General features: G+C 62.2%; 1 protein-coding gene across 3 annotated transcripts in view; it reads right to left on the bottom strand.

The window, feature by feature from the left end:
* Window positions 1–12,785, bottom strand: part of LPCAT1 (lysophosphatidylcholine acyltransferase 1) — a 41,277-nt gene extending 28,492 nt beyond the window's left edge. Inside the window, exon 1 of one of the 3 annotated variants that reach the window (XM_033436627.2) lies at window positions 12,504–12,785. In XM_033436627.2, the coding sequence (XP_033292518.2) occupies window positions 12,504–12,638 (135 nt within the window). In that variant the 5' untranslated portion in view covers window positions 12,639–12,785. Of the gene's footprint in view, window positions 1–10,241; window positions 10,262–12,503 lie in introns of those variants that run through there. The other 2 variants (XM_033436626.2, XM_012534716.3) reach the window with 2 other exon arrangements.
* Between the last annotated feature and the right edge of the window lie 2,527 nt (window positions 12,786–15,312).

Raw genomic sequence — 15,312 nt, 5'->3', positions numbered from 1 at the left:
TCCTGTGGTTTGAGCCGGCCCCTCTGGGGTGCTTTGCTACCGCCGCCCTAAGCAAAAACATTTGCTGTAGTTTTGACACTTCCTGTGATAAGAACTGTGAAAGTGACAATTTCGCTTTGGATGTAAACAGTCTCCAGTTCCCACTGAATTCATCGAATCCACCGGTCCAGAACTATCCAGGTGCAGCACCTGAGGTTCCAAAGCCCGGCTCAGACCAGCCCGGCAATCACCCCTCCTCCCTGCCAAGGCCACCAAGGCCGTTGGCATCACCCACGTGCAAGTCGGTCCAAGTGCCTTATGTTTCACAACCAACGAGGAAACATAATGCGTTACTTAAGAGACAAGATCTCTAGAGAGACCCAGGCCCTCGCCCAGGGAGGACAGGCCCCAGGGGGCTGCGATGCCTGTGCCCTCGAGCACACGCCTGCTGAGGGACCCCGGTCAGCCGTGCGCGACCCTGACGCGACACGTGCGCAGGACAGCACTAGGGAATCGGTGTCAGCAGCTTGGAGAACACAGCGGCCGCGTTACAGGCAGAGCAGGCGCTCCAGATGCTGGGTGCCAGCACGTCGGGACCGTCAGCACGCTGACCGGCAGGCCCAGGAAGACTCTCCAAAGCCGCCTTCCGATGCCAGTGCTTTCATCCTGGGAAGAAATCCCGCCATTCCAAAGGAACTGCATTCACCAGGAGGCTGGAGGGAAATGCACTCCCTCCTATGATGAAAGGAAATGTAATAAGCCAGCACGCACACAGCCAGCTGGCCACACAAACCCAGCGCTGAGCCCACATCCTCAGCCATTATCTCTCTTCTCAGAAAGTTCCTGAAAATCATGCTGATAGAAATAGAAAGGGGATTTCCCTGGGGGCGCAGTGGTTAAGAATCCGCCTGCCAATGCAGGGGACACGGGTTTGAGCCCTGGTCCGGGAAGATCCCACATGCTACGGAGCGACTAAGCCCGTGCGCCACAACTACTGAGCCCATGTGCCACAACTACTGAGCCCATGTGCCACAACTACTGAAGCCTGAGCACCTAGAGACCATGCTCCGCAACAAGAGAAGCCACCGCAATGAGAAGCCCGCGCACCACAACGAAGAGTAGCCCCGGCTCGCCGCAGCTAGAGAAAGCCTGCACGCAGCAACGAAGACCCAACACGGCCAAAAATCTATAAATAAAATAAATTTAAAAAAAATCCTAGCAGGACTTAAGAAAAGAGAAAAAGGAATAGACTTTGCCCTCGTGCGCTGGGTGCTCGATTTACCACAGTCACCACAAACCATCCTCGGGCAGTGGGTAAGATCCATGAACTGAGAGAACAGATGTGGACCATCAGACGTGTTGGCTCCTGACGTCATGTGGCCAAGAGCTCTGCACCACTGCCCACAAGGCCACTGAGTGCAGAGCCCAGGGCCCACTGGTTCTGCTGGAGTCCACGTGCTCCTGAGTTTCTGGGAATAACCACAGCTCACAGTTGGTCCCCAGGCCGTGAGGACGGTGCTGGAGCCTCTGCTGCAGTTGAGAACTCGGGGTCAGGGGTGGGGAGCTGTGTGTGGACACTGGGCCAGCTGGCGGGCCCCGCTCCCCAGGGGCTGCTCCCATGGGCGTGCTGCTGGTAGCCGTGGAGCTGGATGCCACCCAGGGCGCCACCGGGGGACAGGTGTGCTGAAGGTCACCCCTGTGACAGACACCAGGGGCCAGCCAGGGGAGGAGCGATGAATTACACGGGACACAGCGGACACATCCCAGGGCGACAGTCGGTAAAAAAGGCACGAAACAAGACGGGACAGACCTGTGCAAGCCAATTAGATGACTTCACAACCTGGAATGAAGTGTTTTCAAGGATGGCGGACCTCGGTGAGCACACAGAAAATAGGCCAGTCACTCACGGTGGTGGCGTTGAGGGGTAGGTGAAGCCTGGCTTAACGGGGGTGCTACAGGCACTGCCAGCACAGGGGCCTGGGGCGCACGCAGCCAGCATCCAGGGTGCCCAGATCCCAGGTGTGAAGGACAAAAGGTGCCCTGCCCTGTGGGTCTCCCCAAACCGACGAGGATGGGAGCCCAGGACGCAGGCGCTGGGCTGACTGGTGGCCACAGGAAGCGCCAGAGGCCAGTAGAGCCCACACGGCTCCCAGCCAGAGAACCCGGCACGGGCGCAGCGAGCCATGGGGACGGCTCACCAGCTCACAGTGTGCAAGGAAGCAGCGCCAGGAACACGACCGTCAACTCCCCGCAACTCAGTTCACCCTCCCAAACAGTGTGGGCACCCCGTGCGGGACGCAGGCAGGCCGCCAGAGGGGGCGTCAGCGATCATCCTTCCAGGGAAGGCAGGGTGCAGGCCACCCCCCAGAGAAAGAACGCACCCACAGTGCATGGGCTCAGACGGGCGGGGAAACTGAGGCCGGGCCAGGAGGTGGGGCGGCTTCCCAAGGTCAGCCGCCGGTGGGAGCAAAGCCAAGTTTCGAGGAGCAGCCTGGACCAGAAGGGGCTGCCCTGGCGGCGGAGGGGGCGGGGGGAGCCCAGGCCTGGGACCCCCTCCCTCCTGTGAGCACCCTCACATTCTCGGACCCTGGCCTGATGCGGACGAGGCCCCTACACTGACGTCCCGGGAGAGCTGGCAACAACCCCCAAAGGGACACCCAAGCTGGCCCCGCCCACCCGCCTGTTCCTGGACACACACTTGGGAGTCACACTCGCCACCTCTCTTTCTTACCAACTCCTACTGGCTCCGCCTCCAAAACAGATCGGGGCTCAGAGTTCTGCACGGCTGCAGAGTAACCCTTTGACCCCAGGCTCCCTCACGGGCGCTGCCGGACACACTGGCCTCCTTCCTCCATCTCCCTGCACCTCCCTGCCCAGGGGGTCCTTCCCCAAGCTGCAGGGCCAGGTCCAGCACCCTCTCACCCCTCGGCCACAGACGAGGGCCAGAGGAGTGAGGGAGTCAGACAGGCGCCCTGGACCTGACCCGGAGGAGCCTCCCGAGACAGGTCAGCTGCAGTCCCGGTGGGGCACAGAGCTCACCCCTGCAGACAAGCACAGCTGGGGCGGAAGGGGAGGGAGCAGTGCGTCTGGGGCTGGTCTTGTGCTCTCCTGGGAGCCTGGCCCTGGTCACCTCCAAGCTCTTCCACGTGGAGCAAGTAAGAAATGAGCCTCGCAGATTCTGCAGAAAGATCTCCAAGGCACGTGGGAGAAACACAGGAAGGCCTCACCTAGGGAATCAATCTTTTCTTTACTGTTACTTACATGCATTAAAACAAACAAACAAACAAACTATAAAGCCAGCTGTTTTTGAGAATCCCACTTTAGAGTAGACAGAAGATGCTAAAACTGCCAAGGTGACACCTGATGCCCTGGGCAGCCGGTGGCCGCACCCCAGCCTTGCTCGGGCAGGAAGCCGGCAGAACCTTGAGGGAACCCTCCACCTGCTGGATGCAGCGGCGAGGGAGAAAAAGACACATCTAACTTTATTTATGTTTCTTAGGAAATGCACAGTTATTGCCACGGAGTCTTACAAGCCGGCACAGTGAAGCCACAGGCCCTTGGAGGTCACAGCTGGGAAGGAGAAGTACCAGCTCCGGACCCGATGCCTGAGATGCAAAGCGAGCAAATCAACCTGGAAGCGCATCCCCTCCGCTCACCCCCATCAGCAAAACACCTTCCTTAATATAAAATGCCTTCCGGTCCAAATCATACACCGCCTTCAAATAGGAGATAAGCAGTCCTTTTCCCAACTAATTCGAATAGTTAAAATACTTGAAAGCAAAAGCGAAACAGAAAAGGCTGGCGTTCTGAAACGTGGCTCTTCCCTGGACCTTGTCACACACACAGCTGCTCTCCAGAAGAGGCTTCTCTTTACCATCAGGTGAAACACTAGGTGTGGCCAGAGCTCCGAGGGGTCACCAGCGAGGGGGGAATGGCTCGTGGGGGCCCAGGGGCCCAGGTCCTGTCCTGTGCTTATGCAGCACTTTATGTTTACTGGGTACCTGGGCTTCTTTTGGGGGTTTGCCCACTTGCATAAATCCTGTGCCCAAATTCACACTGGACTCATCTGTCTTTTTCTTGCTCAGGTGTGACTGTCTTCTTGACCTCAGGCCTCCACTGACTGACCTCTGAGGTCCTCCATCTACCTGTGTGTCTATTAGGATAACCTGTGCCTCCACTCGGGAAAACTCTCCTTCCAGAGCCCATGCTTACTGTGTATAGAAGCTATTTCTTCCTAGCTCTCCCACTCAAATCTAAAATTAAATACAGCTTTTCTAAAGAGCTATTTTTTTCTTTCAAACTCTCAAGCAGGCCCAACTTCGCACCATCCCAGTGGTCTCTATTCAAGAGCTTTCAACTCAAGTGTTAGCGCGTGTTGCCTCATCCGGAACCTCCTGCAAAATGAGTGTCTTTCGGTAATTCACCGGGTTTACAAATCTGTCCCGCGGTCCATTCACCGGGTTTACAAATCTGTCCCGCGGTCCGACGCAGAGCGATTTTCCTAGACGACCATATTCACCGTTTTCAACCACAGCTGACAGGGTGATCTTGTGAGGCCGCAGTGAACACCTGTGCAGCTCTTTGAGCGACCAGACCCACTTGGTCGGAGGGAACCCTAAGCGTGACGCCCTGCAGCCCAGGCGGCAAGGAGAACCACACACTGGCCCTTCCTCCTCCCAGCCAGGGTCTCAGGGCTCCAGGGGGCGGGTCGAAGTCTTCGCATCAGCTGATCCTGCCGGGCTCGGCCTGCGTCTGGCCGCGGCACTCACACTGGCCTTTCACGGGGCCGGGGCATGCCGGGGGTGGTGGGGCCCATGGTCCACAGGCAAAGGAGGTGGGAAGGCAGCCCCAGGGTCAGCGGTCAGCACGGAGGGGCAGTTCGGGGGCCTCGGGGGCAGTGCAGCAGAGATCGCAGCCCCGGGGGCCTGAAGGAGGCCGGGCAGGGCACTCAGGCCAGGCTGGAGGCCTCAGTACATTCCAGCAGATGGCAGAGGAGCCCACCCGGGAGGCCAGGGCAGTGGACGCTTGGGACACCGGGAGCCGCCTGCCACGTGGACTCCGGGTCTCCAGGGCAGTTGAGAAAGGCCCCTAGGATAATAACTGGTGGGATTTGAGAGAAGCCGGAAGGAAGTACAGGGGGAGAGCCTCCCACGTGTGGGAGGGGAGGCTGGGCCTGGAGGGGCAGGGCGGACACGTGGGGGGCGCCCACAGCCGGTGCACCGCCCCTGCTTCTGGCCGCCGGCGCCCGCCGGGCTGGCCTCTGGGTCTCGCCTGCACCCTCCCTGGCCCTCCTCATTCCTCCTCCAACGCACCCAAGTTTTGTACCAAATCTCATCTCCTCCGGGTTTTCAGGACCGCTCTGCTGGAGACCAGAGCTCTGTCCCGGGGTCCCCGTGATTGCGATCTGCGGTCTCCAGCTGTGAAATTCACAGTAAAGCAAACCCCAGGCTGGAGCCCTTCTGTGGGAAGGACAGATGGGCAGCAGCAGAAAGGCTGGAAGGTGTAAGCCTTCTGGGCCGGACGCTCCACCAGCACGAGGCTCAGATCCCAAAGCAAGTGCTGGTTCAGGAACTCGGCGACACCTGACCTCCTTCCCCAGGCATCTCTCCTGTGGGGTTAGGACACCCGGTAATTCTGTGTCTGCAGAAAGGGAGCTTCCAAGGCTCCGAGCTCCCCACTGGCAGAAGCGGACCCAGGGGGCTGCAAGTCCCACACAGAGGTGCCGAGGCTCAGGGCCCACCCCACCAGCACTACCAGCAGCCTGGTCCTCGAGAATGTCTCCCCGAGGGGCTGAGACACACGGGAGCGGGGAGGGGGGCAGCTGAGGCGGGGCACCTCTGTGTCCACAAACAACACACTGGGCCGAAGGGTGCTACCCGAGTGAGTGCCAGGGCTCAGAGGTAACGTCTGCCGACTGGCTGGCTCACCGCAGGTGGCTATGAACCCCTGGCTGTGTCGCAGGACACGGCGGTCCTGCCCTCGGGGCTCTCGCGGCCGGCTCCTATCTGCACCCCTTCTCATGTTTGCACTGTCTGAAGCCAGGAGCATCCTACCACGCCTGGTGGGTGGCCAACAGGGGCAGGACACACGGGAAGGGGGGCCTGGGGTGGTCCCCAAGGCAGGGATGGAGGAAGCTGTGAGAACCCCGATGACAAAGGACCCGCCCCCCCACCCCCACCCCCCGCCCACCGCACAGAACGGGCCTGAGAGGCTCCTCGCTGGCCCCTGCTCACTCAGCTCAGAGCCGCCCAGACGTCAGACCCACCCTGGCTTGTGGCTCAAGGAAATCTCTTATCTCCAGGGCCCTTACTGCAGGGTTTGAAGAAGAGAATCTCGAAATTCCAGACCTGCAGCATTTCCCGCTGCTTCCACCTGTTCAGCAAATACCTGCAGGAAGTGGCGGGGCCCTGGCCAGAGTGTCCTGGTCCCCCTGCTGTGGGAGCCTCTCCAGCAGCCTCGGGCCCTCTGGGGCTCCCAGCTGCAGGCAGCCCCCCAGCTGGGCACCTCCTACTCACCCCACCCTCAGGTACCGAGAGCACCCCAGGACATCCCAGCTCAACCCCAGCCCGACAGCTGGAGGCCCCTCACCAAAATTCTGCCTCCAGGCCTGCGGCTGTGGGGAGCCCCAGGGAACATCCTGGCCCTACCCCCAACTGCAAGGGGTTCCCCCCAACCACATCCTGGCTCTAATCCCAGCTCTGGGATGGCCCCTCTAGCTGCAAGGCGACCCATGGGTACGTTCTGTACCTCCCCCAGCAGCAGGCAGCCCCCCAGAACACCCCAGCTCTGCCCACCCCCCCGCCCTGGTTGCAGGTAGCCCCTGGCCCGCCAGTTCCATCGTCATGGGCTGGGCCCTGGGGCTGCTAAGGGTAGCAGGAGGGGGGAGGAGCCTGGGGCAGCCCGTCCCCCAGCCAGGCAGTCACTCCTCTGAGCAGCCTGGGGAAGCGGGGAGGTGACCGGTCGGACAGCTCCTGAGGACCAGGTACAGGTGAGGCAGTGATGGAAGGAGAGGGCGGGGCCAGAGCAGGCAGCCGGGAGACCACTGCACTGCGGGAGACCACTGCACTGTGCGGAGGCCACTGCACTGCGGGAGACCACTGCACTGCGGGAGAGACCACTGCACTGTGGGGAGACCACTGCCCTGCAGGGAGACCACTGCACTGCGGGAGACCACTGCCCTGCAGGGAGACCACTGCACACTGCGTGGAGGCCACCGCACTGCGGGGAGACCACTGCACTGCGGGGAGACCACTGAACTGCGGGAGACCACTGCCCTGCAGGGAGACCACTGCACTGCGGGAGAGACCACTGCACTGCGGGAGAGACCACTGCACTGCAGGAGACCACTGCCCTGCGGGGAGACCACTGCACTGCAGGGAGACCACTGCCCTGCAGGGAGACCACTGCACTGCGGGAGGCCACTGCACTGCGGGAGACCACTGCCCTGCGGGAGACCACTGCACTGCGGGGAGACCACTGCACTGCGGGAGACCACTGCACTGCGGGAGACCACTGCACTGCGGGAGAGACCACTGCACTGCGGGAGACCACGGCACTGCGGGAGACCACTGCACTGTGGGGAGACCACTGCACTGCGGGGAGACCACTGCCCTGCGGGAGACCACTGCACTGCGGGGAGGCTGGAAGCAGAGTGGCCCCGGCTACTCTGGGGGGAGGGAGGAGGGGCTCCACATCCCACATCAGCCCCTTCGTGCCGGGTGGTCACAGGCCAGCAACCAGCCGCAGGAAGGGAGCCAGGGTGGGGGACCAGGGCTCCAGCTGCCGAGACCCAGTGAGGATGTGCAGATTATGAGGCCCACAAACAAAAGCGGCCACTGGCTCTGCCCTCTTGGTCAGAAATATCTACTGCTACTGAAAGAAGGTTCTGTCGCTCGCTCTGTACGTGGGACAGCTGTTACCCCTCCAGGGCTAGCAAACAGACCCCCGCCTTGGGGCGGGCGTTCAGTGCCTGGTCCAGCCCAGCGGCATCCCCGCTGTCTCGGGCACTGAGGTCGCTCTGTGCTCCCGGGCTCCTCGGGTGGCAAGGAGTAGCAGGGCCCGCCGGGTGGCCCGTCCTCCCCAGCCGGACCTCAGGACCCCGAGCACGACCCTGCAAGGTGAGGCCCAGCTCCAGGGGCTGAAAGGCTAAAAGCGTGAACGATGTAGTGTAAAGAGCTCTTAGGTGGCAACTAACTTTTTAGGGAAAATAACTCACTCCTCTGGGTCTAACATGGAAACACGAGTCAGGGGTACACAGGCTGCAGTCCCAGGCGCCTCGGCTCGGCCCCCATCCAGGACCCCTGCGGAGCGCCACCGAGGATGCTGGGCCCAAGGGGGGCCCGGAAGCCGGCAGCCGTGTGCGCAGTGACGAAGGGTGTTCAGCCACGGTTACAGTCTGGCCCACAAGGCTGGGACGTGGTCAAAACACCAAGGAACGTGTGAATGAGCAAATTACTGCAAACCTCGCACTGACGGCCGAGCGGTGACTTGGGCTTGAGAACAAACCCGCTACCGCATTTCCACAGGGTATTTCCAAACACACGCTTTCCTCTGGGCTCATTTCAGAACAACTCACAGCAAGACTAAAGGTTTACGGGACACGGAAACACCAGTGCTAACCTGCAGCGATCCCGTGAGAAGTGGGCTGGGGCCCTGCCCGCCGGGGATGGTGGCCTTTGTCCTGGCTGTGTGGTGACAGCCCGGGGGCAGGTGGGCAGGGCCCGGCTTCGTGACAGAGGCTCCTGGAGGCCGTGCTGAGACTCGCTGGGTACAGGAGCCCAAGGTCACCTCCTCAGACGGTCCCCGGGCCTGCGGGGCCGGCGCGGGCCGGGCCCACTCTCAGGGACAAAATCCTGCTTTGTGAAAATGAGAAATAAGACTGTGCTTTGCTCAGCACTAAGAAATTAAAGCGAGTGTAAGAGGAAACTGTGTGCACGTGCGTGTGTGTGTGTGTCCCACTTCAGGGCAGAAGAACGCAACGAATGAGAAGACGGATCCCGCACCCTTGAATCCCCCGTCTCACTCCTCCACGTTAACCACCACGGAGTTTCACACGTGCATCCTTCCAGAAAAGTAGGAGCCGATTACAGGAGGCTCCCGGTGAGCTGTGAGAGAAGCGGCGGGTCAGACATCTGCCCTGAGCCAGCCCGCGCTGCCCGGAGTCCGGGGACAGCACAGGACCTGGGCCTCGGCTTCCTCACCTGGACATGAGGACACGGCCCCCGACCCTCCACCCGCCTGCCTTCCAGGGCCGTGCTGCCGGGTCCTCAGTAGTCCTCAGAAGGGGCCTCTGGGCCTTGGCCTCCCAGATCCCCAGGGACACAGCCTGCCCCTTCCACAGGACACATGCTCTCCTGGAGGGCCTCCGTCTCCCGTTCCCAGTTTCTATTATCGCCAGCCCCTCAAGAGCACTGGCTTTAGGCCGGGCCACCTCCCCCTTCATCCGTCCCCCCACCACCGACCCCCCCACCCCGCCACCAGGCACAGCGCTGGGGCTGTGGGAGGGGCTGGATGAAGAGCTGCTCACTGTGGAGTCTCCTGCGTGGAGCACGCAGACTTGCGGGTCATGAGGGCGTGCAGGTGGGCCTGGTGTGTGTACATGTGGGGCCACGATGGATGTAAACAGCAGCCTTCCCTTGAGTGGCTGGGGCGTGTGCGGGGCGCGGGCTCCCTGCCCCAGAGCGGCTGCCCCTAGCTCGGCATCCAGACCGAGCCCCAGACTCGGGCATTTGGATCAGAACTTGGAGAAAAAGATCACCCGCTTCTGGGTGATTGGACTCCACGCAGGCTGCCCAACAGGTCTGTCCCTGGAGTCACTCTCCTGTGATCCTCTCTGAGGACCGGACCGGGGGAGGGGTGCACACAGGGCCTCTCCCTCCGAGGGCTCAGTTCCAAGGTGTTTGGGAAACCAGGCTGCTCTCCAGGAAGTAAACTCTCGGTGACACTGGTTCAGGGGGTTCAGAAATGGGGAAGCACCAGAGCTGGAGGGGATGTGCTCACACCCGCGGCTTCCAGCGGGAAGTACACAAACACCCGGTGACACTGACCCACCGCCTGACTCCGAATCACAGGGTGATGATGTGATATTCCACTCTTCATGGTTTTTCAGGTCTTAACATGTTGTTTTCTGTCCAAAGAGATGCTTAAGCTCCTCACTAAAGCTGCAGTTAAATGACAGATGGGCCAACTGGGCATTAATCCCCAGGCACGCAGCAGCCCCTCCCCTACAGCAAAGGCCAGCAGGTAAATATAGGCACACTTACTGTTCTGTCTCAACTCAGAATTCAGGTGAGCTCTGAGCGGCCCCGGCTGTCTCGGACACTGCAGGATCCATTTATGTACTGACTTCGGGAGGTGGGCTTTCTTTGCTTGCATAGGCCAAGTCCACTCTGCTCAAACTTTACCGTAACAAAGTATGGTAAAGGGGGAGAGTTTTGCAGAACATTGCTGGTAAAAAGCGAAATGCCTCTGCAGAGCTGGACTTGGAAACTGGAGAGTACAGACTACACCTGGGGCCTCAGACCCCTGGGCAGAAACAGGGCTTTGTTACAAATACACCAAGATTATTCTGACCCGGCCTCTGAAACACTGCAACAAGGTACAAAGTATCCCTCCCTTGGAGGCAGGTGAAAACATGCCACCCACCTGTTCTTTTTTTCCCACACACCTATTCTTCTTCTGAACTCATCCAGATGCTGAGACAACAGCCCACAGCTGGGATCCTCCAATTCCCAACCCTGTGGCCCCCACCTGAAGGGGGTCAGGGTTTCAGACTCTGCTCTGACATCTGTCCCTTCGCCCGTTCATTCCCTCAACAGCCAGCTGGCTCTGCGTGTGGCTCCTCCATTCCCTGGGGCAGTGAGCACGGTCCCGGGCAGGACAGACCTGACCCCCCGCCCCGTGCGCCCGCAGCAACGGGGGCTGCCAGTGTGACAGGGACACGGAGGAGGCCCTCCAGGGCGCAGGGGCTTCCTGCTGGTGGAGACAGTTCACCCCAGACCTGAGGGAGGAGCAGAGGGGCCGGGAGAGAGGGGTTAGGAGCGGAAAGGGGCCAGCTCTGCAGCAGCAGGAGCAAGGGTGACAGGCCTGGGGGGCGCCGGAAACCGCCCGAAGGCTTCAGGGCTCCATCCCAGGGAGCCCCCTCCCGAGGGCTCTAAGCAGCGGGAGGAAGACCCTGGAAGCAGGGGGCGGGGGTGTGACAGTGACGGGGGCTCACTCAGGAGCTCAGAGGAAGCCACTGTGAGCCCCACCTGGGGGAGACAAGGGGGCGTGTGAGCCAATGAGGACGAGGGGGGAGGCACCGGGGACCACATGGCGGGCGGGGTGGGACGGCCCTGTCCTTTCGTGTCTCCAGGGGGGCTGCCACTCTCCGTTCTCCGCCCCCCACCAGTCTTCTGCCCGTTTCTGCTCCCCACTGGCAACCATCGGACCCACCAAGGGGGCTGTTAGAGAAGAGGCAGGCATCTGGGGAAATGATAGTTTTAGACTGACTTCAAGAACTTTTCACTTTAATATGATTTCAGATGAGTTACTTTACACATTTAAAAAACTCCGATCTTCCCACAGAAAGTGTTGCTGGAGGTGTACGCCCCACCGGCTAGACAACCCCTGAAGACCTGAAACTTCCCTGCTTCTATGCATAGTTTTGGAGTCAAAGAAAGGCCCTCCTGTGAGCAATCCTCCAGAAATGCGGACACAGCTCACGGTCAGCTCAGAGATCCCAGCAGGTCAGAGAAGTACCCCTCCAGGTCGGGAGCCACGTGAAGGCAGGGGACAAGTGTAGGGGCCGCCCTGCCTCCTGCAGTCGCCGTCCCTCAGCCAGGACCAGACCACCCCGCAGATAAAACGAGCCAGAAGCAGGCTGCCTGCGCGCTGTACCCCAGGCTGCACCAGGCTGGCCGCGACCGACTCTGGCCTCAGACTAACCCCCAAGGGAGTCCCCCAGAAACAACGTGGAAACCCGCAGACGCAGAACCGTCCTGCCGGCAGCTCCAGGGAGCCCACAGCCCGCACCCCACTGCCGCCGGCACTGACTCAAGTGACCAAAGAGGTCCCCCCACACGAAGCGCATCAAGTGACGAAGTCACATCCAGGGGGAGCCGCTCCGGTACCGCGCGGGGCCTGCACGCGGCGGCAGTGGACGCCGGGACCAGGAGAGCGCGCGGCGCCGACCGACCGGGGTGCGGGTACGACATTGGGGTGCAGAGGCCAGGGCAAAGGGCTGCGGGGTCCAGGGATCAAGGAGAGGGGGATGGAGCCGGGAGCGGGGACCTGGGGAAAGGGGATGCGGAGCCAGGTTCAGGGCACTGGCGGTGGGAACCAGGGTGACGGGAACCGGGGATGGGGTGAGGACGGCGGGGGATGCAGGCTGCGGGTCGCAGGGAAGTGTGGCGATCGCGGGCCCCGGGGCGCCGCGGGGCTGGGCCGCGCCCAAGGTCCCCTTCCCAGCCCCCTCCGGCCGCGCATCCCCGACCCTCGGCGCGGCCCCGGGCCCGGGGCGGGCTGGGCACACGACGGACACCCACCTGGGCCTTCTGCAGGGCGCTGAGTCGTAGCTCGTGCACGAAAGGGTTCCGCCCCGGGGGCGCCAGCCGCCGCGCGTCGCCGGCCCCCGCGCTGGAGGCGGGGGCGGCTCGGGGATCGCGTCCCCGCAGCCTCATGGCCGCGCCGCCCGCGGCGAGGGGAGCGGGGCGCCGCGCCGGGCGAGGAGCGGGTCGCGGAGCCGGGCGCTGAGCTGGGCGCGGGGCGCCGGGCGCGGGCAGAGGATGCGCGGCGTCTGGAGCGGGCCAGGCGCGCGGCCGCGCAGGCGCGGGAGGGGAGGCTGCGTGACGTGGGCGGGGCGGGGCGGGCGGGGGGCGCCGGCGGGGTGGGCGGGGCGGACCGGGGAGGGGCGTGCTTGTTCGCCCCGCCCCCCGCGGGCCCGGAGAGACCGCCCCAGCGCGCGCGGACGGGCCAGGGCTACGCGCTCTGCTCCCGGGTGTGCCAGCCGGAGCCGCTGGGCGCGGGTCCCGAGGGGTGCCGAGGCCCTGGCGGAGAGCCTCTCGCGGTGGCCTGACCACAGGGACTCACGAGGCGGGCCTGGTCCCGGAGAAGGGGCGATCGAGACCGCAGCGCGGCGCGGCCCGCCACGTTGCCCTCTTCCGCCGCTCAGGGCGCCGAGCCGGGGCGCGGCCTGTGGAGCGGAAGGAGTGCAGCGACGTGGAGATGGGGCGGGCACGCGCTACCCCGGGCTGTGGGTGCAGAGCCCCAGAGCAGTCCCCAAGGGAGGCAGCCCCAGCTGCCCAAATCCCGAGGGGCGCTGTTGAGCAGCGCCTGGCCAGGCGCACGTGTGAGAGGTTCCACTGGGTCCCCGTCCCAGACCCAGCTCCCTTGGCTTTTCTTCCTCCTCACCTGTCCTCCCCAGATGGGCTACGCTGCGCTGCCCCGTGGTCCTGCCAGCCCTGGCTGTGGGCTGCACCAGGAGCCCCTGAGGGCAGGCCTCATCCCAGATGCACGGGGTCCACTCAGACCACAGGGTCCAGGGACCCAGTGGTTTGAGAAGGGGGTGATGAATCTCTCATTCCCTGAGGACTCTAGTTCTTGGGATTACTCTTTTGGGTGAAGGGGGTACACAGGGGATCCCTAACTTGTGGCACAGTACTAACTAGGGCAAACGCAGAATAACTCCCTGCTCAAAGTCTATAAATTTCAGAAAGTCACCGCAAACCTTTAGTATCAAGAACAGCCACGTTTCCGCAGATCTCTCCTGTGGCCCGACAGGCACGTGACGGAGAGCAGGAGAAGGCAGTGGGTGGCGGGTGAGGAAGGACTCCCGAAACCTTGGGGAGGAGCCCCAGTTCTTCCCACATCGTTCTGGGGCTGCCTGGCTGACCTTCTCCAAAGCCCTGGGCTCCTGGGGCATCTGCGTTCTCCTGGGCAGCACGTCAGGGAGTGATCTGCCCTCTGATAACACAGCCAATACCCTCACGGATGCTGTGGTGAAGCCTTGCCATGCTGAGGACCCTTCTGTGTTTTGATGGAGAGAGAGAGACGTTGGGGCAAGGAGGGCCAAAAGGGAGGCCAGTGGTCCCCCCTGAAGTCGCCGGCATCCTGCGTGCATTGTTAATACAGAAGGGAAAGTGCAGGGCTGGGTCCAAACTTCTTCAAAGCCTCATGCTCGACCCGGGCGAGTGAACACTCCTCAGAACCTCGGTTGTCACATCTGTAAAAGGCAACTGGAGCAGTGCCTGCCGTCGCCACCATGCTGTGACCACACGAAAGCACCGGGGGTCATGATGGGCCTCGTTTGCTGGTGGACACAGGTGGGCTCCGTCTCCTCTGCCTCTAGGCCATTGGCCCTCTGCTGACCTCCTGGACGTTCGGTGCTCAGGTGCTCTGACGGCTGGGAGAGCTGGTGGGATGGTGTGGGGGGCTGGGCAGTGTGAGGGGAAAGGGGTGAGGGAGGCATGCTCCACTCATTGACAACGAGCAGAAGCCTGGTGGGCCCCGAGTGGCCGAGGAGGGCGGAAGACAGCCAGGAGAGCGGGGCTGGGGAGACAGGGGTGATGCTCTGGAGTCGCCCCCGCCAGGAGGACCGACCAGGATAGAACTGGGATGGCCACTCAGTGGCAGTAGCCAGCGGTGGAGACCAGCCTGCACTGGGCCGTGGGGAAAGTTGGGTGACAGAGGAGTAGGAGGGAAGTGGAGGCCTGGGGAGGGGAGGGGTTTGGATCCAGGACTGTCTCTTTGGGGAAGGGCTGGGGGCAGGAGGCAAAAAGCCAGCCCTACAGGGGAGGTTAAAACCACCACTGTGGCCCCATCTCAGTCCTGAAGGATCCCGGATCAGGGGAAGGGACAGGACGGGCTGGGATGGGATGGGGAGCCCTGTCTGCTACAGCTGGAAAGGAGGACAGTTACCCGCTGGGGATGAGGGACCTCCGTGCGGGGGGTGGGGGGGAGGGGAGTCAGTTTTGCGGACTGAGAAGGCCGGGTAGGGGCTGGGGGAGGGTTCTGCGGGCTCGGAAGAGGGGCTGGGAAGCTTGTTGGCTTGCACTGGTCATTCACACCTAGGCTTCAATTTTCATAGTGTGATGGAATGTTCCGGAAGTCCCAGAGGGCTCTGGAAGCTTGGTTGGGAGAAGCTGGTCTCGGGCAGGCAGTTATAAGCAGTTCCTTTTGCTAGAGGAGAAAGAAAGCTTTCAATCATTTTGGGCCTTAGTTTCTTGGTTTTGGAAAAAACCACCAGGTGGGTCCTTTAACCACTAAAGCCAGTCGCCTGGAATCCCCAGGAACTCTTGGACCCTGGACACTGGGACCCAGGAGCTGCTGGCTGTGCTCTGGGGACACAGCTGCGTC

Source organism: Orcinus orca, chromosome 3, assembly GCF_937001465.1.
Source record: "Orcinus orca chromosome 3, mOrcOrc1.1, whole genome shotgun sequence".
NCBI classification, from domain to species: domain Eukaryota; kingdom Metazoa; phylum Chordata; class Mammalia; order Artiodactyla; family Delphinidae; genus Orcinus; species Orcinus orca.
This window is presented reverse-complemented; position numbering and strand designations above follow the sequence as displayed.